At 39.5% G+C, this 27,240-nt stretch overlaps 1 protein-coding gene across 3 annotated transcripts in view; it reads right to left on the reverse strand.

Annotated features, from left to right (window-relative positions):
* Positions 1–27,240, reverse strand: part of KIZ (kizuna centrosomal protein) — a 123,522-nt gene that overhangs the window by 12,868 nt on the left and 83,414 nt on the right. For all 3 annotated transcript variants that reach the window (XM_081097207.1, XM_081097208.1, XM_081097206.1), the window contains 2 exons: positions 24,552–24,717; positions 23,609–23,674 (listed from right to left, as the gene is read on the reverse strand). In XM_081097207.1, coding sequence (XP_080953333.1) covers positions 23,609–23,674; positions 24,552–24,717 — 232 coding nt within the window. The remainder of the gene's footprint in view (positions 1–23,608; positions 23,675–24,551; positions 24,718–27,240) is intronic.

Consider the following 27,240-nt stretch of genomic DNA (forward strand, 5'->3'; position numbering starts at 1 on the left):
ATCAACAGAGTGAAAAGGCAAGCTATGCAATGGGAGAAAATAATTGAAATAATATATTTGATAAGGGGTTAATATCCAGAACATATAAGGTACTTATATAATTTGATAACAACAAAAAAATAAAGCACTTTATTAACACTTTTTAAATGCATGAAAATTGTTTCTGTACTGCCTCTTTTAGGTACTCTGAAAACAAACAAAAACCAATTTAGTTGAACCCAGTTTTCAAGACTCAAAGACAAGTTGTGTGAGTTTATCTGAGATGGCCAAATGCTATTCATTATTCTGAGTGGGTCAACTCATGGTAAATGGTTTCTCTCCACTCCGGGCCTTGCAGAAGCCACTACAGAATGAACCAGAAGAAACAGCACGGATACCTTGGTCCGTCCTTTGGCTTCTTCGAAGCACTCCCTACTCTGCCTCTCAGGCTGTCACATTTGAGTGCTGGGTTTCTAGGCTGGGTGAATGGCAGGAACCTCAGGAAGAATAGTCGTAGCAGGATGAGCTCAGAGACCCAGAGCTGAGAAAAATCTAACCAAGATTGTTGTGGGGACAGAAAGGGCATACACAGGGAGCAAAGCGAGGTGTGCCAAAAGGGTCAGCAGCAGCCCAGACCTGGATCGGGTTCACAGGACAGACACCCTTAGCCCTGCAGGGCTTCTAATGGCATCCACTGTAAGTTAAGGGGAGAAGGTTGTTGGGGAAAACAGTACATAAAGATCACATATGTGAAGGACCCAAGATACAACCTCGCCCAATACCTCAAGTCTCAAGGATACCTGGATGGAATGGAACATGGAGAATTAGTTTTAGCACAGAAATAACAAAACAGCATCCTATGTAGAAACAAGGGAAGATGGGTTCAAGAACACAGATATTACATACACACTGGACAGGGCATTGTAAATGCAGACACTTGTGGGGGGGCCAAGCAGGAACCACACATAAAAAGTGACTCTGGTCAGGTGAGAGCAGCGGGAGGGGTGAGCTTGTAGCAGGATGGAGGGCCATACCCTGTCCACTGTGGAGAGCTATTCTCTGACTACAGCCAATTGCTGCCAGCTGGGAAGTGGGCCTCGTCTCGCCAGATTCTGCCTTTGTAAATGAAAAAATAAAAACTGCACAGGCCGAACAGAACCTACTTGCAATGTTGAAACTAGATGGTGAGCAGTTTTTATTGTGCTACAAGAAAACTGTGAAAAACTTCAGCCAAGCCAATTTAGATGTTAAAAAAGCTCACTCCGTTCAAAGAGTTGAGAGACCCCAGAACATATTATCAAGGGAGGCTGCAACATTTATTCAGAGATTTCTAAGTAGCTGTCTGTATCAAGTGGACCAGATTTGAGATTCTTTGGACACAAGTGTATGCTTTTTGCTAGGGGGGCTCAAACAATTCAGACATCCTCCAGGAATAGTCTAGAAGAGTTGGCTAGGAGGCCAACTTCATAAAGCAACAACAGCAAAGCTAGGATCTTAAGGTTTCTGGCAACTCAGGCTCAGGCTTTTGATAGTGAAGAATCAAGTGTTGAAAAGCTGCAAATTCATAGTTATTAAGTGAATTAATGAACAAATAAGGGGCAAAAGTAACAAATCTAGAGGTTCAAGTTAGCATGCTATAAACAAAGTAGGAACAAGGTGTGCATAATTCCAAGGGGAAAATACTTTAATCTTCTCAACAGGCAAGTAAACTCTCAGTCTGTAAATTTGAGGACTGGGTGGCTCCTTAGAACTCCAGAGAAACACTTCCTCTTAGTAGTAATGTCAAAATCTCAGTAAACTACTGAGTAGTGAAAAGTATTATATAAAACAACTATTTCTAAAGAATATAGTTCGTTCTTTTTCTCTGTCTTTTTTCTTTAATTTTTTCCAATTACCATTTATCCCCTCTATGCCCTCTTCCACCTCCACCCCCATCACCACACTGTTGTCCATGTCCATGAGTTTTCGCTCTCTCTTTTTTTCTTTTTTGCTCAATCCCTCCACTCCCCTCAACATCCTTTCCCCACTAGAGCTGTCTGCCTGCTAAGTGAAATAAGCCAGTCAGAGAAAGACCAGTATCAAATTATTTCACTCATATGTGGAATTTAATGAACAAACTGAACTACCAAGCAAAATAAAGACAGACTCATAGACAGAGAGCGGACAGATAGAATACAGTTATTTTCAATTAGAATGTTCCAGTGCACACAGAAACAAGCATGCTTGCATGTTCCAGCTTTAGGTTCTGGATTCTCAGTCAAGCAGCTATTACATGTGGGAAACTGTTTATTGCCTTCACTATCTGATAAGCATAGACAGAGCACTCCCCGAAACCACCCCCCCCCCAAGGCTGGGTGCCTTTGAAGCCCTCCCAAAGGTCGGAGTTAGGCGCCACCTCTGTTTGTCCAGACAGTGGTAGCTGAAACTACTCCCCCATTTATTATTATGTAAATCCTTGCTGATGGGCTAGTCTGCCTGTTGCAGGGGGTCACCTGCCTAGGGCTATGCTATGGGTGCATCCCAGATCAATAAAAGCTTGGTGAGGCCTGAGCACAGGGAGAAGTCCTTCGGGACTTGCCGCCTGGTCCCCCAATATTGCAAAATTATCTCGTGTCTTTTTCTCTCATTTGCTGTGCGTCTCCTCTTTCAGATACCGAACCCTACTCCACGCAAGTCGTGGAAGGAAACACTCAACAATTACATATTCAAATCTGTGTCAAGATTTAGTTTAAAAAGTAAAAAAGATTGTTATTTAAAACAAAAAATAAGGCAAGGGTCCAGGGGGCTAAAATCTATCCTTGCCATTAATTCCAGACTGATAACACAATTAGATAAAAATATTTTCCTACTTCCTTACATAAGCTAGCAGAACCCAATCAGCCATCTTCCTACAAAGTGGTAATGGATCTCTGAGACTGTTTTTTTTTTTTTTTTTAATATGCATTTTGTGTCTAGAGAATGGAAACAGCTAGAGAAACAAAGTGAAACACACTGCATAAAGGGAGGTAGGGGAGAGATGATGAGAAGAGAAGAAAAAGCCTCAACTTCTTATCTTTTATTCTCTTTTATATGCAAATGTACACCTGCTAAAATACTTCTAAATCTACAAATAAAAAGAAAAAGAAAATATCTGATGAACAAGTGCTTTTAACAACCTATTACAAGAGCCTGATAAGCATGTGGTTCATCAGCCTCTATGGGGTGTCTCTCAGGCAGAGAATCTGTCCTGAGCTTTTGCAGAAATGAAAAAAGAAGAGTTGGGTCTGGAAAAGGAATGACAAAGGGAGATGCAAACAATACCATCACTACAGCTAGCAAAAACGACCTTGCACTGACAAAAAACTGGGCATCTCTGAATAAGGAAGGATAAGTGCCATTCCTATATGAAGTGTGTAGAATTTTAAAAATTAAATTTAAAAAATATTTTCTGTCCACTGAATTTCCAGCTGCTGTTACTTTTCATGTATTTCTACATCCATGCATTTTTTTTTAAAAAAATACAATACACTAGATGTGTTGCTGATGCAGCAAACCCAGTTGTCTTTGCAAAATAAAACAAAAATTGTGGGATATATTTCTAAAATTAATTCTAAAGATAAATATTATCACTTAAAATCCAGAAACCACTTGTCTAGTAAACTGCTCAAATGAAATTGAGAAAATAGTAAGATATGGGTGCTTTCACAATTCTGAAAATACTTATCTATATTTAGGAATTTTTCAAAGGCCATAAGTCTGCGTGAATGTGAGCAGCACAGGTTGGGTCCACTTTTCACATCCAGACTTCCCACTCCACCAGGAGTCCTGGGCCTGTGAAGCTACTGCCAAGGTTTCTTTGTCCTCTCACAGAGAGGGCTGATGTACAGAGAAAATCCTAAACCATATGAGTGAGTTGCCTGAAGCTGCTTCAGAAAATAGATATTTATATCATATTCTTAATTTCTATGGAACAATTAAACAATTACGGCTGAAAATAAATGTGAGGCTTATAACTGAACTTTAATGAATGTTCCAAAACTGAATTGAAACAATTTTGCTGGCATTGCTTCACATGTAAATTTATAACCACAGTCTCTGACACTTAATTGTTCAATCATGGGAGGTGAATTTTCAAGTTTCAAAGTCGTAGAATCTTTGATTGAGTAATCTTTATCAGGAAGTTATAGTTTATGGTACAACTAAATGATTTAAAAATATTTTTAGCAATTTGTACTCAATTTACATAATGAGAAGAATCAGAAATAAAGATATTAATATTATCAATGTCATTACCTATAGTAGGGCCAGGAATAATCACTAATTAAGATGAACCAGATGTTAGGGATGTAAGATATGAAGACATCCCTCCTCAGCTCCTGTAGTGGAGGATGGAATAGTGTCTCCCCCCAAACTCCTATCCACGCACAGATGCCTGCCAAAAAATGAAACTAGACCACCTTCTTACACCATATACTAGCATAAACTCAAAATGGATTAAAGACTTAAATGTGAGACCGAAACGAAACCATAAAACTCTCAGAAGGATACATAGGTAGTAAACTCTCTGACACAGATTGTAGTAATATTTTTTTCTGATCTATCTCCTCGGGCAAGAGAAACAAAAGATAAACTAAACAAATGGAACTACATCAAGCTAAGAAAGTTTTTGCACAGCAGAGGAAACCATCAACAAAACAAAAAAGACAGCCTATTGAATGGAAGAAGACATTCACCAGACACACCCTATAAGGGGTTAATATCCAAAATTTATACAGAACTCATATAACTCAACACCAAAAAACAAACAATCATTAAAAAATGGGCAGAGGACTGAATAGACATTTCTCCCAAGAGGACATACAGATAACCAATAGACATATGAAAAGATGCTCAACATCACTAATCATCAGAGAAATGCAAATTAAAACCTCCCACCTGTCAGAATGGCTATCATCAATCAATCAACAAACAAGTGGTGTGGAGAAAAGAGAACCCTCATTCATGGTTGATGGAATTGCAAATTGGTGCAGCCACTATGGCAAACAATATGGGAGAACCTTAAAAAATTAAAAACAGAACTGCCTTATGACCCAGCAATTCAACTTCTGGGTATTTATTCGAAGAAATCCAAAACACTAATTTGCAATGATATATGCACCCGTATGTCCATTGCAGTGTTATTTACAACTAGAGGCCTGGTGCACAAAATTCACGCACAGGTAGGGTCCCTAGGCCTGGCCTGCGATCAGGGCCCATCTTCCCCGGCTGCTGGCAGCCAACACCAGCAGCCAACATCGCGGTCACCCTCTGTGTGTGGGGCAACTGGCAGGGTGATTGGGGCCCTGGCGCCTCCCACATCAGCAGCCACCCACCCCCAGTTCCTGGTTTCCCATCGGCAATCAGGGCCTGTCGGCCAGGGGGAGGGACCGAGAGATTGGCCATTCCAGCCCACTTGCCAGCCCCACCCCCCACCGCCACTGGTCGCCCTCTGTGTGTGGGGCAACTGGTGGGACGATTGGGGCCCTGGTGGACATGCTGCCACCCACCCCCTGTTCCCCATTCCCCATCGGGCGATCGGAGCCTGCTGGGATTGAGAAGTTGGCTGGCAGGTCCTGATTGGGGTCTGCAGGCTGGGGGTAGCTTCTGTGTTGAGTGTCTGTCCCTTGGTGGTCAGTGTGCATCATAGCCAACCGGTCGTTCCATCATCCAATTGATTTGCATACTATGCTTTTATATATATATATAGATATAGATATAGATATATAGATATATAGATATATAGATATAGATAGCCAAGATATGGAAGCAACCTAAGGACCCATCAATGAATAATTGGACAAAGAAGATGTGATACATATATACAATGGAATATTACCCAACCATAAAAAAGAATGAAATTTTACCACTTGTGACAACGCTGATGGACCTAGAGGGTATTATGCTAAATGAAATAAGTCAAACAGAGAAAGACAATTACCATATGATTTCACTGTTATGTGGAATCTAAAAAACCCCCCAAAAACCAACAAACAAGAAATAGACTCATAGATACAGAGAGTTGCCAGATTGGAGGGGGGTTGGGGCCTGGGTGAAAAAGGTGGAGAGATTATGAAGTACAAATTGGTAGTCACAAAACAGTCATGGGGATGTAAAGAGCAGCACAGGGAATATAGTCAATAATAGTGTAATAACTATGTATGGTGCCAGGTGGGTATAGACTTTGGGGGGGGTGTCACTTTGTAAGTTACATAAATGTTTAACCACTATGCTGTACACCTGAAACTAATATAAAATGTCAACTGTAATTGAAAAAAAATTCATGTCCACCCAGAACCTCAGGATGTGACCTTATTTGGACATAGGTTCTTTGCAGATGTAACTAATTAAGGCTCTCAAGATAAAATCATCCTGGATTTATGGTGGCCCTAAATCCAATGACAAGTGTCCTGAGAGGAAGCGGAGTGGACACAGAGACACAGAAAAGAAGGTGATGTAAAGATGGAGTTTTGTTGCCACAAACTAGGACCCACCAGGAGCTGAAACAGGCAAAGAAGGGTTCTCCCTGGAGCCCCCAGAGGGAGTACAGTATTGCTGACACTTTGATTTTAGACTTTTAGCATCCAGAACTGTGAGATAATACATTTCTGCTGTTTTCAGTTTGTAGTGCTTTGTTACAGCAGCCCTAGGAACATACATTAAGCCCTAGGAGAGTTCACTGGTTTTGCATCCATGGATTCAACCAACTGCAAATGAAATATATATTAAAGAAATCCCAGAGAAAGTTCCAAAAAACAAAACTTGAATTTGCTACTACACTAAATCCGAGCACTACATTAAATCCATGCGAATGAAGTGATGTGTTGGCATACCCTGCTGTAGCTCATATGAAAATATAATGCCTTTTTATATAAGGGACTTGAGCATCTGTAGATTTTGGTGTACACAGCGGGGAGAAGGCATTGTTAGGGGAACGGGTCCTGGAACCAGTCTCCTGAAAAGAAACCAAGGGATAACTGAAATACACTCCCTGACCCCTGGTTTTATTAAAATATCTAACGCCCAAGCTATTCACTCTCTCCACTTGAGTCTCTTATGTAAAGTGAGAGTATCTGACAACATGACCTCCAAGGGCTCTTTCAGCTTTGAGACCTCCTGCCCCATGGTTCTCAAACCTGGGGAGTCACCTGAGTGTTATAAAAGGCTGATAACTGGCTCTTGCCCCTAGAGGTTCTGATATAACTGGTCAAGGGAGGATCTGGGGCATAGGCAAATTTTAAAACACCATAGAGGATTCTATTGTGCAACCACCGAGAATTTCTCTAGGCATGTAGGAGTTCATTTCCTTGACTACAGGGGCATCCAATCAAGCGCACTAGTCAGAAAATTCTTTCATTCTTTAATAACTACATTAAATAAACACCGCTACCTTGCAACATCATGAGTGAGGAATGCTTTGCCACAGAAAGGAGCAGGCTGTAGGCCGAATGGGGGAAGTCCCAGCATCCTGACCACTACCATAGAAACAGGGCCATGTGACCTGCAATGGACAATGATGGTTCCTTGGTTTTGCATGAATTGGGGGTCCCCTATCTCAGGTGCAGCAGGTAATACGTCTCTACTGATTCTTGAACATTTCTGGGAAGGGACAAATGAGGAACAATCTTCAAGTCTCAGCAGTGGAGGTATCATGCCACTGTACTTTGGCAGTCCAAAGTTATCACCACAGTCTTTTCTCTCAAGATAAATTTAGTCACCAATGACAATGTGGCCATTGTATGTTTTCAGGTCTTTTCCAATTTGATGTCAAACTCAAGTAATAATGTTTTGGCAAGCACTGCCCAGGACCCCAAGTGGCACCCTTCAAATTTATGCTGACCTCCCACAAAGCTTCTAAATGGAGCACCTTAGCATGACTTTGAATGTTTCAGCTTGCCAAAGAATACCAGTGAGAAATGGCAGTCAGGCAACCACTTTCAACACAGCTTGACCATGAGAATTGATGTCAAAAGAATAAGAGGCTGAATGGACATTCTCAGAGGTTTAATCCTCTTGAGATAAAAGCGGAGAGCCCTTTTCACATGGAGCTTAAGGAGATGAGTTTTGCCAGGATGGGCACGTGGGTGGGAAAAGTATTGGTGGAGTGAATAACTGAAAGAGATAGTATTTTGGCCTGAATCAACAAGCATTTAAAGAAACTCCTTTAATACTCTCATTTTTATTCATTTGTTTGACATAATGAGTGTCCACTGTGTGCCAGACACTGTGTTAGATGATTGGTTTGTATGACATTTAGCATAAGCTGCATCATTTGCTAAAACTAAAATTCACTTCATTTTCAAAGGTAAATATAATTGAACACAAATAAAATTGTCAATGTGAGAACTTCCCCTTTGTGGTTTAAGTAGTTCAGGAGTCTTTCCCTCATAATCTAGATAAGCATTGCTCTAATCCTGGCCTAAGTGTTTCAGGGGAACACTGACCTGAATATCCTCCTATCAGCATGTGGTCTCAGGCCTATGTGTACCCAGATTTGCTGCTCTTTATAAAGGGCATAGCTCTCAGTACAATCCATACTCAGAAAACCTTGCAACCTTCCAAGCTCTGTAAACCCAACACAAGACAAAGGAAAGTAGGGCTATCTGTGTTCATCATTACTCTCTAAAGCATCCTTGAAGAGTTAATCTTTTGTTATGATATACGCTGATGTTTAATTAATCCAGGCATCCTGATGCAGTTCTTAAATCCTGAAGTTTGAGTTCTAGTCAAGATCCAACACACTAGCTATGTGGCTCTGAGCCGGACTCAACCTTTCTAAGTTTCTGTTCGACCATCTTCAGAATGTTACTAATATTTACCCCACAAGGCTGTTGTGAAGATTAGAGAAGACAGATGCTTAGTGAGGGCAAACACCCAGTCTTTTGCTGTCCTGGTATTTCCAAGTAAAGATGTTTTGTTACATGCAAATGATATACTATTTACTACATATATAAAATTACACATTTCATAGATATCAACATTAACCTTTAATTTCTATCTGAATTCTTTAGTGGGAATAACTAGACTAGTAAAAAGGGGTAGACTGTGTTAGGAATAGATCACAGGCTGTGAGAATACTTACTTTGGTTGTGTGTACGGCTGTGTGTATGGAAGGGTTTCTATGTACACTTTAGTACAGGTTATAAAAGCTAGAGTTATGAAACCCACACTCCCTATAATGGTGATTAACAAAGCAGATGCCTTCTAAGTGATAACAAACTCTTAAGGATGAGCCCCCTCTTATAAAAAGACTGATGTGAGGGCGAATAAAGGAAGTAAGAAAGGGAAAGAGAGAAATGAGAATGTTGGCACCTTTGATTTCTTTGATATGGACAGAGAATCACAGTCTCTTAACATTGAAGGTGGGTCAGAATTCCCAGAAATGAGAATTCCTTCCACAGTGACCCTCTAGAGAGCAGGTTCCTGCCATGATTCAAGCACCCAGCACAGAACCCCACAGCTGGAAGACACTCAGTTTGATTTTCCTGATAGGAAGAGCCAGAAAGTTTTTCTGTTATCGAGCTGTCAATTCCTTCCCTGCAGCACTCACAAACAGGGTCTCCTGAGGTACACTCTATAATTATGATCGATTAATTTTCTGCCTTGTACATGGCAGCTCTGCAAGTATTTAAAGATAACTTCTGTGCCCTTCTCAAGTTAAACTTCCCCAGGATCCTCATTGTTCTGAAAATGGTATAACTTCAGACCCACCCATCCATTCTGCCCAACCTCCTGGTGGCCTGCTCTGGGTCCCAGCTCTGCTTCTTTCTTTACTATATCCCTTCTGAGATGGCTGCAAAGCAAATGAGGTCACACAGAAGGATCCACACTGATAAAGACTGCTTCTGGATCACTGACAGTTACTACTGTGACCTGCTAGTCATCAATTCAGGGAGCAGCTTTAACAAGTAACTTAATCATAGCATCATCTGGGTTGAGTTACATTAAAGTAGCCCCAAGTGTCTTTATTAAGCAATCTTATCCACAAGGGAGACTCCCACAAAAAGAACTACAGGAAAATGTTGATGATAATTCTAGTGTACTGATAAAATTGGTGCCCTCATTAGACATAAGGTTTTAAATGTTCCACATGTATGTGTGCATATTTCCCAAAATGTGTTCCATAGAACATTAATTCTGTTGGCTTCTGTTAGACAAAGTATTCCATTTTCAAATCGTTATTTGATTCTAGGTTCCACACTTTTAAATGGTTCATTTACTGAAAGTCTTCTAAAAGTCTTCAACATGCTCCTGTGCATGGTGCATGCTGCAGAGGGAGAAAGACCAGATGGTTTAGCCACAGGATATGTATTCCTTGCAATGTCTTCTGGGAGGAGCAATACACAGAACACATTTGGGGAAATGCTGCATCAGATCATCAGCCTTGTAAGGCAGCACATCAGGGGAGGACTACCACCTGGTGATGAGGAACCCTGCAATGCCCTCACCTGTGTGCACATAAGGCAGAAACAGTTGGGCCTTGACCAGAGAGATCCCAGGAACCATTTCATCAGCTTTTTGTGATTTTTCTCTAAGGGCTTCTTCATGGGACTAACTAGATGTTCCAAAGGTACCATGGAACTCTCTTCAAATATATACATATATTTATCAGTCAACATACTTGTGGATTCAAATAATCAATTGAGCTCTACAATGGGAATTTCTTGCAGAAACTAATTTAGTGGTACTATCAGGAAGTGTGGTCTATGGGGAATTATGGTAGCATTGTAGCTCAAGAAGGCAAGCAGCTACCAGAATAACAAACAAGCTGGCAGTATCCAGGTGCCCTTCCAGGACTCATCTCAGGCTTACTCTTTTTGTGGCATTGCACCCCCAATTGCCCCTGCTTCTTTTCCATCTTGAGTTTGCTTTGTAAGGTTTCTTTTAACTAGATGTCACTAGTTTGAAATGCTGGTGATTGTAGGGCTAGTGCATAAGACCAATACTACTACTAATATTCAGATGAATATTATTAGAAATAACAACTAACATGTATGAGTGTCTAGTATATGCCTGACATTTTCACACACATGACATCATTTCAATTTTAAGGCAATATTGCCAAGTACTATGCATGTCTGCTTTTCCAATACAGAGGCTCAGAGTGGTGCAGAAATGATCAGGGAATAAAGAGCAGACACTGATGGCTGATACCGAAGACCAGGCTCAACTGCCACATTTCCTCAATCCCCAGAGGACAGCCTCTGGTATATTCCTTTTTAAAAATATTCTAGAACAAATTCAGCCCATACAAATAGGAATGCCTCAACAAAAGTATTATAAATGGGAAGGCAGAATCTATCTTAAATCAAACTATATATTTGCCTTACTTTACTAAAGGCCAAATTTCTAAATAACATGACAAAAGATACAAAAATTTGAGGAGAAACCAAGATGGCGGCATAGGCAAACACCGGAGTTTGCTGCCTCGAACAACCACTTCAAAAATACAACTAAATGACAGAATGGACATCATCCAGAACCACAGGAAGGTTGGCTAAGTGGAACTTCTACAACTAGGAGGAAAGAGAAAAACATACCAAGACTCAGAAGAGGCGCAGTGCTGAAGTAAAATACTAAGGTGCGGAGAGCATGCGGAGTGGGCTGGTGGCTGAGGGCGTGGTTGTTGTTTTCAATCGGGAGGGAGTCTTAGGCTCTGATCTCCAGCTCTGGGCAAGTCTCTAGGGACCCAGACTCATACGGGAGAAGTGGTACTGTCTGGCATCGCTCAGAACCCTAGGGCAGCTTTCTCTCCGTGGGGCTTGCAGCGATTACTGGGACACTGAAAAGCAGAGCCTCTGAGGGCAAGACTGAGAGCAGCCATAATTGCTAACCCTGCCCTGCTGATCCCGTGGGACCCACCCTGCCCAAGCCCTGCAGGGAGACTTTTGCTGGATAGCCTCAGGCAAAGGCTAGATTAGCACCTCCCTAGAGATCCAGGAGCCAGGAAGCCCAAAGGTCAGAGTGGGACCATCCAGTTTGCAGCTCCGTGGAACCATAAAAGACACACTCAGGGGGCAGACTCAGTGAGCACCAAAGCCCCATCGAAGCAAGTCTACCCCCAGAGGGGTGTCTCCAGCACAGAAGTTCTCCCACTGCAGACACAGCTGATTCTCACAGCCAATTGGCCTGGAGGTCAATTCCTCACAGTGATAACTACAACAAGCAAGGCTTAATTACAACAAGACTGTGCACAAAGCCCACAAGGGGGTGCACCAAAAGTGTCTACCTCAGGTAATTGGGACACTTAGCACAGAAGGGCACTCTATCGACACAGCGAAGCATAAAAAATGCTGAGACAAAGAAACAGGACACAAACGACAGAATTGGAGGAAAGCAAAGTGCTGGATATAGAGTTCAAAACCACACTTTAAGGTCTTTAAAGAACTGTCTAGAAGCCACCGATAAACTTAATAAGGCCCTCGAAAAGACTGATGAGACCACCGATAAAAGTAGTGAGATCCTCAAGAAATCTAATGAGACCCTCGAGGTTTTGATAAAGGACCAATTAGAAATTAAGCATACACAGACTGAAATAAAGAACATTATACAGACTCCCAACAGCAGACCAGAGGATCGCAAGAATCAAGTCAAAGATTTGAAATATGAAGAAGCAAAAAACACCCAACCGGAAAAGCAAAATGAAAAAAGAATCCAAAAATACGAAGATAGTGTAAGGAGCCTCTGGGACAGCTTCAAGTGTACCAACATCAGAATTATAGGGGTGCCAGAAGAAGAGAGAGAGCAAGATATTGAAAACCTGTTTGAAGAAATAATGACAGAAAACTTCCCCTACCTGGTGAAAGAAATAGACTTACAAGTCCAGGAAGCGCAGAGAACCCCAAACAAAAGGAATCCAAAGAGGACCACACCAAGACACATCATAATTAAAATGCCAAGAGCAAAAGACAAAGAGAGAATCTTAAAAGCAGCAAGAGAAAGAAACTCAGTTACCTACAAGGGAATACCCATACGACTGTCAGCTGATTTCTCAACAGAAACTTTGCAGGCCAGAAGTAAGTGGCAAGAAATATTCAAAGTGATGAATACCAAGAACCTACAACCAAGACTACTTTATCCAGCAAAGCTATCATTCAGAAGTGAAGGCCAGATAAAGAGCTTCACAGATAAGAAAACGCTAAAGGAGTTCATCACCACCAAACCAGTATTATATGAAATGCTGAAAGGTATCCTTTAAGAAGAGGAAGAAGAAGAAAAAGGTAAAGATACAAATTATGAACAACAAATACAAATCTATCAACAAGTGAATCTAAAAATCAAGGGAATAAATAATCTGATGAACAGCATGAACTGGTGATTGTAATAGAATCAGGGACATAGAAAGGGAATGGACTGACTATTCTTGGGGGTGGGGGGAAAGGGGTGTGGGTGAGGGAAGAGATTGGACAATAATCGTGCACCTATGGATGAGGACAGTGGGTGGGGAGTGAGGGCGGAGGGTGGGGTGGGAACTGGGTGGAGGGGAGTTATGGTGGGAAAAAAGAGTAACTAATGTAATAATCTGAACAATGAAGATTTAATTTAAAAAAAATACAAAAATTTAATAAAGAAATGATGATAAAGAACTTAGTATTAAGCAGAACCAAGGTGTATGAGGCCCTCAATCATTAACTTCATGAGAGATAACAGTTTGTGGGGGATAAGACATGAAGTGTGGTGGCAAGGACAGAATGGCAATGCTTGAACAGAGTAAATGGTTTTAAAGTTTTGTTGTTTTTTTTTATGTCTCCCAAGCTACTTTAAGTCTAGTATTCTGGCACACAATGTGCATAAAACATTACAAAAAAAACCAAAACAAAAACAAAAACAAAAAAACCATGCCAACTGCCTTCCACTCATAAATAAAAAATAGACGGTTTGTTCCAGTCTTTGGAGTAAGTGGTATTGTGGAACAGAGGATTACCTTCTGTGACCCCACACAACCTGTTCCCAGAAGGTTATTGCACCTGTACAACAGCTCGATGTGGTCAGAATTGAGCCCAAATAACCCACAAAAGGGCATCAGCTCAGGTTTTTAAGAAGACCATTCCACTGAGTCTCACAGATATTTACTACAAAAGGCCACCCCATTAAGGCTGGGAGTCATAGCAGTTCTATCTAACACATAGAAACAAACTCAAAGAGACAACTAAAAAGAAACAACCCCCAATTGAAAGAAAAGAAGGAATCTCCTGAAAAACAGCTAAATGAGATGGAGGTAAGCAATTTATTAGACAGAGTTCAGAGTAATGGTTATAAGGATGCTCAATGACCTTAGTGAGAACTACAAGGAAATTAATGGGAACTACAAGAAACTGAGTAGGAAATGCATCAGCATGAAAAAAGATATAGAAACCATGAATAAGAACCAGTTGGAAATGAAGAATAGTATATCTGACATCAAAAACACGCTGGAAGGAATTAAAGGCAGGCTTGATGAAGCAGAGGATCAAATCAATGATTTGGAAGGCATGGAAGAAAAAATACTCAGAGCAGCAGAGAGAAAAATATAGTTAAAAGCATGGGGACAGTATAAGGGAACTTTGGGACAATATGAAATGGAAAAACAGCCTCATAATAGGGGTACCACAGAGAGAAGAAAGTGAGCGAAAGACAGAGAAACTGTTTGAAGAAATAATGACAGAAAACTTCCCAAACCAGGTGAAGGAAAAAGTTACACTAGTTCAGGAAGCACAGAGAGTTGCCATCAAGATGAACACAAGAGACATACACCACGACACATCATAATTAAAATGGCAAATGTCAAAGATAAAGAGAGAATCTTCAAGGCAGCAAGAGAGATAGTCAGTTACCTCAGGAGTTCCCATAAGGCTGTCAGTTGACTTCTCAACAGAAACACTACAAGCCAGAAGGGAATGGCATGAAGTATTCAAAGTAATGAAAAGCAACAATCCGAAACCAAGACTACTCTTTCCAGCAAGATTATAATTCAAAAATTAATGGTGAAATAAAGAGCTTCTCAGACCTAAAAAATGCTAAAGGAGTTTATTACCACCAAACCAGCATTGCAGGAAATGCTAAAGGACAGTACTAAGAAAAAAAAAGAAATAGAGAGAGGTACATAGGCATAAAGAATAAAAATGGCAATAAATAAATTAAAAATCAATAATAACCTTAGCCCTGGCCAGGTTTGCTCAGTGGTTAGAGCATCAGACCATGGACTGAATGGTTGTGGCTTCAATTCCCAGTCAAGAACTTATACCTAATTTGGAAGTTCAATACTTGGCCCCAGTTGGAGTGTGAGCAGGAGGCAACCAATTGATGTGTCCCTCTCACGTCAATGTTTCTCTCCCTGCACTCTTCTGCACTTCCACTCTCTCTAAAAAAATTAACTGATAAATAGCCTCACTCCCTGGGTGAGGATTAAAAAAAGTAATACCCTTAAATGTAAGTGGATTAAATGCTCCAATCAAAAGACATAGGGTACCTGAGTGGATAATAAAACATGACCCATATATATACTAAAGGAATTTATTACCATCAAAACATGACCCATATATATATGCTGTCTACAAGAGAGCCACCTCAAATGAAAGACTAAGACAGGATGAAAGTGAAGGGATGGAAAAAAAAATATGCTATACAAATGGACACAAAAAAGTGGGTGTAACAATACTTATATCTGACAAAATAGAGTTCAAAACAAAGACCATAAAAGTGACAAAGAAGGTCACTACATAATACAAAAGGGACCTATCCAAGAGGAAGATTTAACTCTGGTAAACATATCTGTACCTGATATAGGAGCCAATGTTTCTCTCTCATCATTGATGTTTCTATCTCTCTCTCCCCCTCCCTTCCTTTCTGAAATCAATAAAAATATATATATTTTGAAAAAAAAGATAAATAAAATTGATGAACCATTGGCCAGAATCATCAAGAAACAAAGAAAGAGAACCCAAATAAGTAAAATTAGAAATGCAAAAAAAGTAACAACTGACACCACAGAAATACAAAAAATTGCAAGAAAATATTATTAGCAACTATATGACAACAAGTTGGACAACCTGGTCAACATGGACAAATTCCTGAAAAAATATAATCAGAAAACTTGAATAGACCAATAACAACTAATGAAATTGAAGCAATAATATAAAATACTCCCAACAAACAAAAGCCCGGGACTGGATGAATTCACAGACCTGTTTTACCAAATAATGAAAGAAGAATCAACACATATTCTCCTCAAACTATTACAAAAAAAATTGAAGTGGAAGGAAAAAGAAATTACAGGCCAATATCCCTGATGACCATAAGATGCTAAAATCCTCAACAAAGCATTAGCAAATAGATCCAATAATACATTAAAAATATCATACACCATGACCAAGTGTGATTTATTTTAAGGATGCAAGGCTGGTAAAATATGCACACACCAATAAATATGATATGTAATATTAACAAAATGAAGGATAAAATCACATGATCATATCAATAGATGCAGAAAAAGCATTCAACAAAACAAAGCACCGATTTTGGATAGAAACTCTCAGCAAAGTGGGAATAGAGGGAACATACCTCAACATAATAAAGGCCATATATGACAAACCAACAGACAATATCAAACCCAATGGGCAAAAACTAAGTGTTTCCCTCAAGAAGAGGAACAAGACAGTTGTTTGCTTTCATCACTTTCATTCAAAATAGTACTGTTAATCCTAGCCACAGTGATTAGACAAGAAAAAAATAAAAGATATCCACATTGGAAAGGAGGAAGTAAAACTGTCATTATTCACACATGACATAATATTGCACATAGAAAACCCTATAAATTCCACTAAAAAACTACTAGGTTTAATTAATGAATTTGGCAAAGCAGTAGGATACAAAATCAACACCCAGAAATCCATGGCACTTTTATACAGCGGGGCCTTGACTTACAAGTGTCCCGACTAACGAGGTTTTTGAGATACCAGCTGTCTCTCCGCCGATATTTTGCATTGAGCTGACAGAGTAATTTGAGTTAACAAGCTCCTTAATGAGCTCGGTCTCCGAATGAATTAAACTTGTAAGTCAAGGCCCCACTGTATACCAATAATGAACTCTCTGAAAATGAAACTTAAAAAAATCCCATTTACCAACAGCAACTACAAAAATCAGATAACTGGGAATAAACTTAACTAAGGAGGTAAGTAAAAGGCCTGTACTTGGAAAACTATAGTACATTAAACAAGGAAATAGAGGTAGATACAAACAAGTGAAAGTATATACCGTGTTCATAGAGTGGAAGAATTAACCTCATTAAAATGTCCTCACTACTCAAAGCAATCTACAGATTTAACACAATCACTACTAAAATACCAATGGCATACTTCACAGATCTTGAACAAATATTTCAAAAATTAATATGGAACCAAAAAAGAACTTGAATAGCCTCAGCAATCTTGAGAAAGAACAAAGTTAGAGGGATCACAATACCAGATATCAAACTATACTACAAAGCCATTGTAATCAAAACAGTCTGGTATTGACATAAGAACAGGCATCTAGACTAATGGAACAGAACAGAGACCCCAGAAATTGACCCACGCCATTATAATCAATTAATATTTGACAAAGGAGTTAAGAATATACAATGAGTTCAGCTAGTGTGGCTCAGTGATCGAGTGTTGACCTATGAACGAGGAGGCTACTGGTTCAATTCCTAGTCAGGGCACATGACCAGATTGCATGCAATGATTCTCTCTCAATGAAGTCTCTTCAATAAAAGGTGTTGGGAAAATTGGACAGGTAAATGCAAAAAGAAATGAAACTAGACCATCAACTTACACCATAAACTCAAAATGGATAAGAGCCTTAAATGTAAGTCTCAGAACTATAAAAATTCTAGAAGAAAACATAGGCAGTAAAATTTCAGATATCTCACGTAGCAGTATTTTCACCAGTACAACTCCTAGGGCAAGGAGAACAAAGAAAAAAATAAACAAATGGGACTACATCAAACTGAAAAATCTTCTGCACAACAAAATAAAAAGGGAACCTATGGTTTGGGAGAGCATATTTGCCACTGATACATCTTGATAAGGGGTTAATTTCCAATATATATAAAGAACTCATAAAACACAATAAAAGGAAGACATACAATCCAATTAAAAAATGAGCAAAGGACCTGAATAAACACTTCTCCAAAGTGGTCATACAGATGGCCAAGAGAAAAAATGCTCAACGTACTAATCATCAGAAAGATGCAAATTAAAACTACAGCGAGGTATCACCTCACACATGCCAGAATGGCTACCATCAACAAATCAACAAATGATAAGTATTGGTGAGGATGTGGAGAAAAGGAAACCCTAATACACTGCTGGTGGGAATGCAGACTGGTGCAGCCACTGTGGAAAATAATATGGAGTTTCCTAAGAAAATTAAAAATGATACTGCCTTTTGACCCAGCGATCCCACTTCTGGGAATATATCCTAAGAAACCCAAAGCACCAATCAGAAAGGATATATATACCCCTATGTTTATAGCAGTGGTATTTACAAAAGCTAAAATCTGGAAACAGCCCAAGTGCCCATCAGTACATGAGCGGATAAAAAAACTGTGGTACATTTACACAATGGAATACTATGAGGCTGTAAAACAGAAGGATCTCTTACCCTTTGCAGCAGTATTGATGGACATGGAAATTATTATGCTAAATGAAATAAGCCAGTCAAAGAAAGACAAATATCACATGACCTCACTTATATGTAGAATCTAATGAATAAAAGAAACTATCAAACAAAACTGAAGGAAGCAGGGCAGGGGTGCGGTGTGGGGAAGAGGTTAACTAAAGAATTTATATACATATATGCACAGCCCATGGACGCACACAATAATGCAGTGAAGGCTGGGATGGTGTGGGGACTGGCTGGAGGTTGGCAAAGGGAAGAAAATGGGGGGCATCTGTAATACTGTTAACAATAAGATAAAATTTAGAAAATAAATAAAATTAGAACTGCTAACTATTTTAAAAAAATATATATTTTATTGATTTTTTACAGAGAGGAAGGGAGAGGGATAGAGAGCCAGAAACATTGATGAGAGAGAAACATCGATCAGCTGCCTCCTGCACACCCCCCACTAGGTATATGCCCGCAACTAAGGTACATGCCCTTGACCAGAATCAAACCCGGGACCCTTGAGTCTGCAGGCCGATGCTCCATCCACTGCGCCAAACCAGCCAGGGCGAACTGCTAACTATTGATAGACCAATGACAGGTCGTTGGAATTGCAATTTCTTTAAAACTTTTAATGGCAAATAGCTCTTATTACTTCTAGGCTCATCATACCTCTTTCTGCATGATGAGAAGAAAGCTTTGAAATCCTGGTACTTAACTTTCTCTTCTCTTATAAAGAAACTAGAGGCCGGGTGCACTCGTGCACTTAGCGGGGGTGGGGAGGGGGGGTGGTGGTGGGGTTCCTCAGCCTGGCCTGTGCCCTTTTGCAGTCCAGGAGTCCTCGGAGGATGTCCACCTACCAGCTTAGGCCCACTCCTGGCGGGGGAGGGAGGCCTAAGCCTTCAGTCGGACATCCTTAGCACTGCCAAGGAGGTGGGAGAGGCTCCCTCCACCACTCCTGCACTTGCAGCCATTAGCCTGGCTTGTGGCTGAGCGGGGCTCCCCCTGTGGGAGTGCACTGACCATCAGGGGGCAGCTCCTGTGTTGAGCATCTGCCCCCTGGTGGTCAGTGCACATCATAGCGACCAGTCATTCCTTTAGGGTCAATTTGCATATTAGCCTTTTATTATATAGGATTCTATGAGGCAGGCACAGAGAACTGATTGCTGGTTGCCAGAGGCAGGGGTAGGAGGTGAGCAAAATGGGTGAAGGGGTCAAAAGGTACATATTTTCTGACAATTAAAACCACAATGAGATATCACCTCACACCTGTAAGAGTGATTATTATCAGTAAATTAACAAACAGCAAGTGTTGGCGAGGATGTGGAGAAAAGAGAACCCTTAAGCATCGTTAGTGGGAATGCAGATTGTTGTAGCTGCTATGGAAAACAGTATGGAGGTTCCTCAAAAATTAAAAATAGAACTACGATATGACCCAGCAATTCTTCTTCTGGGTATTTATCTGAAGAAATAGAAAAAACTAATTTGAAAAGATATATACAACCCTATGTTCATTGCAGCATTATTTACAACAGCTAAAATATAGAAGTAACCTAAGTGTCCATGGATAGATGAATGGATAAAGAAGATGTGGTACATATATACAATGGAATACTACTTAGTTATAAAAAAGAATGAAATTTTATCATTTACAACAACATTGATGGACCTAGAGGGTATTATGCTAAGTAAAATAATTCATACTAAGAAAGACAAATACCATATGATTTCACTTACATGTGGAATCTAAAAACAAAATAAATAAACAAACAAAACAGAAATAAATTCATAGGTACAGAGAACAAATTGATGGTTTCCAGATGGGAGGAGTTGAGGGATGGGTGAAAAAGATGAAAGGGATTAAAAAGTCAAATTGACAGTTATAAAAATAGTCACAGGGATGTAAATACAGCTTAGGGTATACAGTCAATAATATTGTAATATTTATGTATGGTGCCAGATGGATACTAAACTTATAGGGGTGGTCACTTCACAAGTTATATAAATGTCTAAGCACTATGTTGTACACCTGAAACTAATATAGTATTGTATGTCAACTGTAATTAAAAAATAAGTTTTTAAAAGGCCAAAAGAAGGTAGAAATTTCCAGTTATAAAACAAATGTCATGGGGAGGTAATGAACAGCATGGTTACTAAGGTTAATAACACTGTACTGCATATTTGAACACTGCTAGGAGAGTAAATCTTAAAAGTTCTCTATAACAAGAAAAACATTTGTAACACTGTGTGGTGATGGATGTTAGCTAGACTTACTGTGATGATCATTTTGCAATGTGTACATATATTGCATCATTACACTGTATACCTGAAAGTAACATAGTGCCATATATATCAATTATACCTCAATCAAATTTTTATGAGATAATAACATTTGCAATAATTTTTGGGAGAGTCATCTACTCGCAGCAGGGGCTGATTGAAAATAATACTTAAACGACAAGTAGGAATGGGCAATGAAGCCACTTCCTGGTTTCTCCTAATAAGCTTTTATACTTTTTTTTTTTTTATTGATTAAGATATTACATATGTGTACCCTCTACCCCCCCCCACCCCCCCCGCTCATCCCCTCACCCCCCCGTTGTCCGTGTCCATTGGTTAGGCCTATATGCTTGCATATAAGTCCTTTGGTTGATCCTTCCCCCTTGCCCCCACCCTCCCCTACCTTCCCTCCAAGGCCCGACAGTCCAATCAAAGCCTCTCCGTCTCTGGATCAGTCCTTGTTCACCAGTTTATGTTGTTCATTATATTCCACAAATAAGTGAGATCTTGTGGTATTTATCCGCTCTCCAGTTCCATCCATGCTGTGGCAAATGGTAAGAGTTCCTTTTTCTTCTTCCTCTTCTTAAAGAATACCTTTCAGCATTTCATATAATGCTGGTTTGGTGGTGATGAACTCCTTTAGCTTTTTCTTATCCGTGAAGCTCTTTATCTGACCTTCAATTCTGAATGATAGCTTTGCTGGATAAAGTAATCTTGGGTGCAGGTTCTTGCTATTCATCTCTTTGAATATTTCTTGCCACTCTCTTCTGGCCTGCATGGTTTCTGTTGAGAAATCAGCTGACAGTCGGATGGGTACTCCCTTGTAGGTAACTGACTGTCTTTCTCTTGCTGCTTTTAAGATTCTCTCTTTATCTTTTGCTCTTGGCATTTTAATTATGATGTGTCTTGGTGTGGTCCTCTTTGGATTCCTTTTGTTTGGGGTTCTCTGCGCTTCCTGGACTTGTAAGTCCATTTCTTTCACCAGGTGGGGGAAGTTTTCTGTCATTATTTCTTCAAAAAGGTTTTCAATACCTTGCCCTCTCTCTCCTTCTGGTACCCCTATAATTCTGATGTTGGTACGCTTGAAGTTGTCCCAGAGGTTCCTTACACTATCTTCATATTTTTTGAATCTCTTTTCTTTTTTCTTTTTCGGTTGGGTATTTTTTGTTTCTTTGTATTTCAAATCTTTGACTTGATTCTTGGGATCCTCTTGTCTGCTGTTGGATCTCTGTAAATTATTCTTTATTTCAGTCAGTGTATGCTTAATTTCTAGTTGGTCCTTTTTCATGTCCTCCATGGTCTCACTATACTCCTTGAGGGATTCAGCTTTTATACTTTTAATTGAAATAAATTCAGAGGTTATTAGATACTTATGCATTCATGGGTAAATGCACGGGAAAAGCACCCAAATAACTTATTGGTTATTTGCAGTTTGGGATCATTAACACTTCTATTAAAAAAATTAAAGTCCTGGCCAGTGTGGCTCAGTTGGTTGAAGCATCATCCGATGCATCAAAAGGTGGCAGGTTCAATCCCAGGTTGGGCATTTTGGGGAGGCTTCCAACCAATGTTTCTCTCTCTCTCTCTCTCTCTCTCTCTCTCTCTCTCTCTCTCTCTCTCTCTTTCTCACTCTCTCTTTCTCACTCTCTCTCCCCCTCTCTTTCTCTAAAAATCCATTAAAAAAATAAAGAGGGAACTTTACCAGAGTTTTCTCAAAATGAAGAATAAGAAGGCAATAAATATATAACTGGGAAATGTTTAAAAGAAAAGAAAACCTCTGCATTTTGGAATGAAATATTATCTGATGTACAATACACACAATAATTTCTCTACTATAAACTCCTTTTTCAAAACCAGAGTTCATCACAGAAACATGGGCTTAAAAATTAATCATCAGGCCATGAATTGTACTGCCATAAAAGAAAGCCATTCTTTCCTGCATATAAACAACATTACTACAATACATACAGATGCGTGCCTCAGTACCTTGGTGCAATGGTGTATTTACTTGTATAAATATTTAAAGTCAGACCTTTGAATTTATAATGAAGTAGCACAGCACTTTAAAAAACAAGGCACTATTAAATGTAGATGCATGACAAATAGAATTCTGTTCAGAATACTAATTGCTGCTGTTGATATTCTAAAACTAAAGTAATGATATTCAGGTTTCATCTTAATAAGCCTAATACATGTGCAGAAAACTTAATAAGTCTTGATGAAGCCTTATTGCTAAAATTGTGTATTTATCAGCCAGGCTTTGCAACTGAGGCACAAGCAAGCTTCCTGTCTGGTACTTTTCCCCTTGCTCTTATTTTAATGACACTCATTCAATTATCACAGGAAAGAAAAGAGTAAATTCAGAAACATCTGTAGTTTACCATATAATGACTGGGTGTTCCCCATGGAGACTGACCCTTGCACAGACATAGGTGCTGAAAGGCTAGGTGATGGGGGATGCTTGCATGTGTGAATGTATACTATGATTATGAAGAATTCAATAGACACGGTTATTTTCCACCTTAGTTTGTGTTAACGTTAAGTTTGCACATTATAATTATGTGCTCTTATAATTACTCTCCTGCTCCAGCATGTGGTAGTCAAATATACATGCTCTTAGTGGAGTTCACATATCACCAACCTAGAATGCACTGATTATATAACAAGGTTGAATTCTGTGTTTGCAACTCTTAGGCAACCATAATTTTACCTGTGATTGGAACATTTGCTGCCATGCTTTCTTCCTTGCTCTCATCTCTGCAGGCACTTGAAACTTCTAAAAATCAAACACATGACAATAAAAATGTATGTCAGGGTTATATTTATGGACTAGACCTTTGTTTGATTTTTTTAAAACTACCATTCCTATTATTTTCACTGTCTCCCCACCTCCTTTTTTTTAATCCTCCAGTTTATTTCTTGCCTGAAACAGTACTGTTCCTTCTAAAAGGAAAACTTTTCTAAAACTAAGGTATCTCTATGTTGTTTTCATGAAAAAATTATTTAGCCTGACATCTATCAAATTTGGAGGGGGCTTAAAACAGTGAGTCTTAAATTCTGTGCATGTATATCAACTTCTGAATACATCCTGTATTGGAAATACCATTATAGTGGCTTACTGAGATATTTTAATAGTAATGTTAAAATAGTCACAATTTCTGGATACTAAAATTTTAGAGGGCATAAATCCATTGATTCGTATTCATCAGTTTAGACTTTTATAATACTGTGTTATAAAGACAACCTTAAAAAGAATGTTTATAAATTATGAGTAAATTCTATTAAGTGATATCAAAAACTTTACAGTACTTTATGGAATCATTTTAATGGAATCATCTTCATCTTTGTAGGATGGTCAAGATTACCTACTGCCCAGTAATTAGTTTTGTTAAGATTTCATAACTTATAAAAACGTAATTTATTGGAAATTCAGTAACACTGCAGCCCTACAATTAGGTTTCCTATCCCTGTGAGACTAAACAAAATCATATATTTATTGAAAGGCGGTATGTAAAACAAATAACCTATTATGCATATTAAAATCTGAGGTATTCTCTAGTCCCCTTTATTTTATAGGTACACCTTGAGAAAGAAGGTGTCACGTTGACTCTGAATGGGTTTTTGCTGTGGACCAACCCTTTAACAATAGTTACCTTGTTCCCAGGTAAGAACTCTGTTGAACCACGGAGTGTATTTTGCTTCCTTTACTTCACTATTGCCATTCAGAATGGATGGCAAGCTGCAAGATGATTCATTACTGTGAATGGCTGACCTATCTTCACCCTCTTCTGTAGGGGCTCTTTTCAATAATGCTGTTGCCTACAGTGTTTGAAAGAAAGCACAAAGAAATAACAAACTGTAGCTATCTTCCCCTTGTCTCAAAGACCCAATCTTCAAATACAATTTAGGTTAAGCTTTACTTAGGATTTAATTTGCTTTCTGACATTTAACTGAAATTAAAATGTCTTCAAGATAGAGTAACATCTGATTATTTTCCAGCAGAATTTAATTCTTTGTAATAACGTATATTAGGAATAATACTTTCTTTTGGAGGACTGAATCTTATGCAGAAGTGTTTTTCTACCTGTGAAATATGTGTGTGAGATGCGACCGCCTCTGTTAATCTGGGCTGGTTTACCCAAGATTTTCTCTTTCATTGCATGAGCCCTTCAGTGGTTTGAGAAAGAGATCTGGAAAAATGTGACCTTGTGGTATCCCCATTCCTCTACAGATAAATGACCCCCGAACTTCCCCCAAATGGGAAAATTGCGTAAAAACTTGGTGGCTGAGGAGGAGTAACTAAGCAAAAAAAGAACTGTTATAAATGATAATCTTCAATCAAGAATAAAGTTGCTCTGTTGCTAAGTCTGCTGGGGAGCCTGGGAAATTTAACCACTATACTGTTTTCCTGTTTTCAAAGGGCACTGAACTGTCCTTTCACATCACCTCATGTACTGGGCAAGGAGATGAGCACAGATTTTACCACAGCCAAATTAAGAGGTAGAGAAAAAGCGGCAATTAACAGGATAGGTTAATATCTCTTAATTCGCAGGTCAGCACTCTTAAAAATATGCTGGTAACAAGAGTAAAACCACCAATGATAGCATCGTCCTGCTGCCAGAGTATGTTTCTTTCTCACTTCTTACTCAGAAGTGATTTGCCCAGGCGGTTGGGAGAGGGAACTTTGATGAGTTGCTCACTTTTCATTGGTATCTGACAACAGTAGTAAATACAGTGCAGTATCCAACACAATCTGTGGGAAAGGGAGGTGAGATTCTACACATTAATATGAAGAATGGAGCTGGAGCAAGCTTCACAGGTCATGTTAGTCCAAGGGTGAAGTAGTTACAAAAGAATTTTCCAGTAAACAAGAGGGAAGATGATAATCTTTCCTTGTAATTAACATGAAAGAAGGCAAAAATGTCCTCACAGGGAGAATCACTGAGGCAGAATATGGAAGATCTGACCTTGTAAATTTGGTTTTGAAAAACACAGCCACTGTTATCATCGGCCTTGATATTCTTGAAACATACTCCTGCCCTCTGCCCTCTGCCCTCGCCAGGACTGTATGGCTTCCTGGGCCCTTGGCCTATCCTAGAGGATGGATCAGCTGATTTCAGGGTATTTAAGAAGTTGTAGTCTCCTTGGCCAAAGGACTTAGTCTCAAGTTAGCCTTGGGATTCCTCTACATGTATAAAGTGATCCCTGGATTTTACTCTAGTTGTGACAAGTCTCTGTTGGGGTGATTTGCACAGTATCCCTGTATCTGCAGACTGGGGTTCAGTAGAGTGTCCTGCCCTTGAAACTCAGGGCTGGCTCCCATAGAGCCCCAATTTCAGCTGCCTACAAGAACCATTGCTCTGCACCTGCTTCTAGAATCTTCCAGAAGAAAGAGGTAAAGAGTAGTACCAGGTCTTTGACTGCCATATGCACCATCCTGGTATGCCTCATTTCTAGATCCTGATCTAGGCTGTCCCCAAGGAGACTTAAGTTCCGACTCTGTGTGTCCAATAATCCTGGGCATATGAAAAGCATTTTAGAATATGAACAAAAAGAACTGACCAAAATTCTGTAGTTATAAAGCTATAATTTTCTCTTTCTGATATTTCAAATAATTCAATCTTTCTGCGAGCACTTCAAATATGCATTTCTCCCTCATATTACCTTATGCAACAACTGTAACTAATAATTTCTTGGCATGAGTTCAAGATAGCCATTGTCTTAAAACACATCTATACTAATAAAAGCCTGTGTGGTTGTCACGCCCTCACACATGAGAATGGTTGATTTGACTCTACTGGCCATGGAGCCAACAAAGAGAACAGCAGATCTCCCCAATGGGTAATCATCCATCATAAAGAAATCTACAATATAAGTCCCGACGGAGCAGGGAATAATGATAAGCAAGGACAGAAACAAAAGTCAAATTCAAACAAGTAATGGTCTGCGGTTTGTAGTCCAAAACAAATTCTATAGAGTCAGGAAAAACATCTGTATTATTTGCAGATCTTTTTGAAAGACATATTTCTAAGGAAGCCCCCAATGTGAATGATTTTTCAGCCTGAGACTGGAAACACTAACCCATACAGCACCAGAACAAAAGGCCAGGGAAGAGTGAACAAGCTGCTCTCCACATCTCACACGGGGTTTGAAAGCACTCACAAGCTGAAGTTCCCTATCTGAAAAATGTCACCAGACAACAATGTTACCATGGGCCTTCTGGTAGTGCTTATCAGTGGACTATGCATGGGTTGTTTTTTAAAATCCTCATTTGAGGACATGTTTTTATTGATTTGAGAGAGAGAGGAAGAGAGAGAGAGGAAGTGAGAGAAACATGGATGA

Source organism: Myotis nattereri (assembly GCF_964212035.1).
Source record: "Myotis nattereri genome assembly, chromosome: 8".
Taxonomy (NCBI): Eukaryota; Metazoa; Chordata; class Mammalia; order Chiroptera; family Vespertilionidae; genus Myotis; species Myotis nattereri.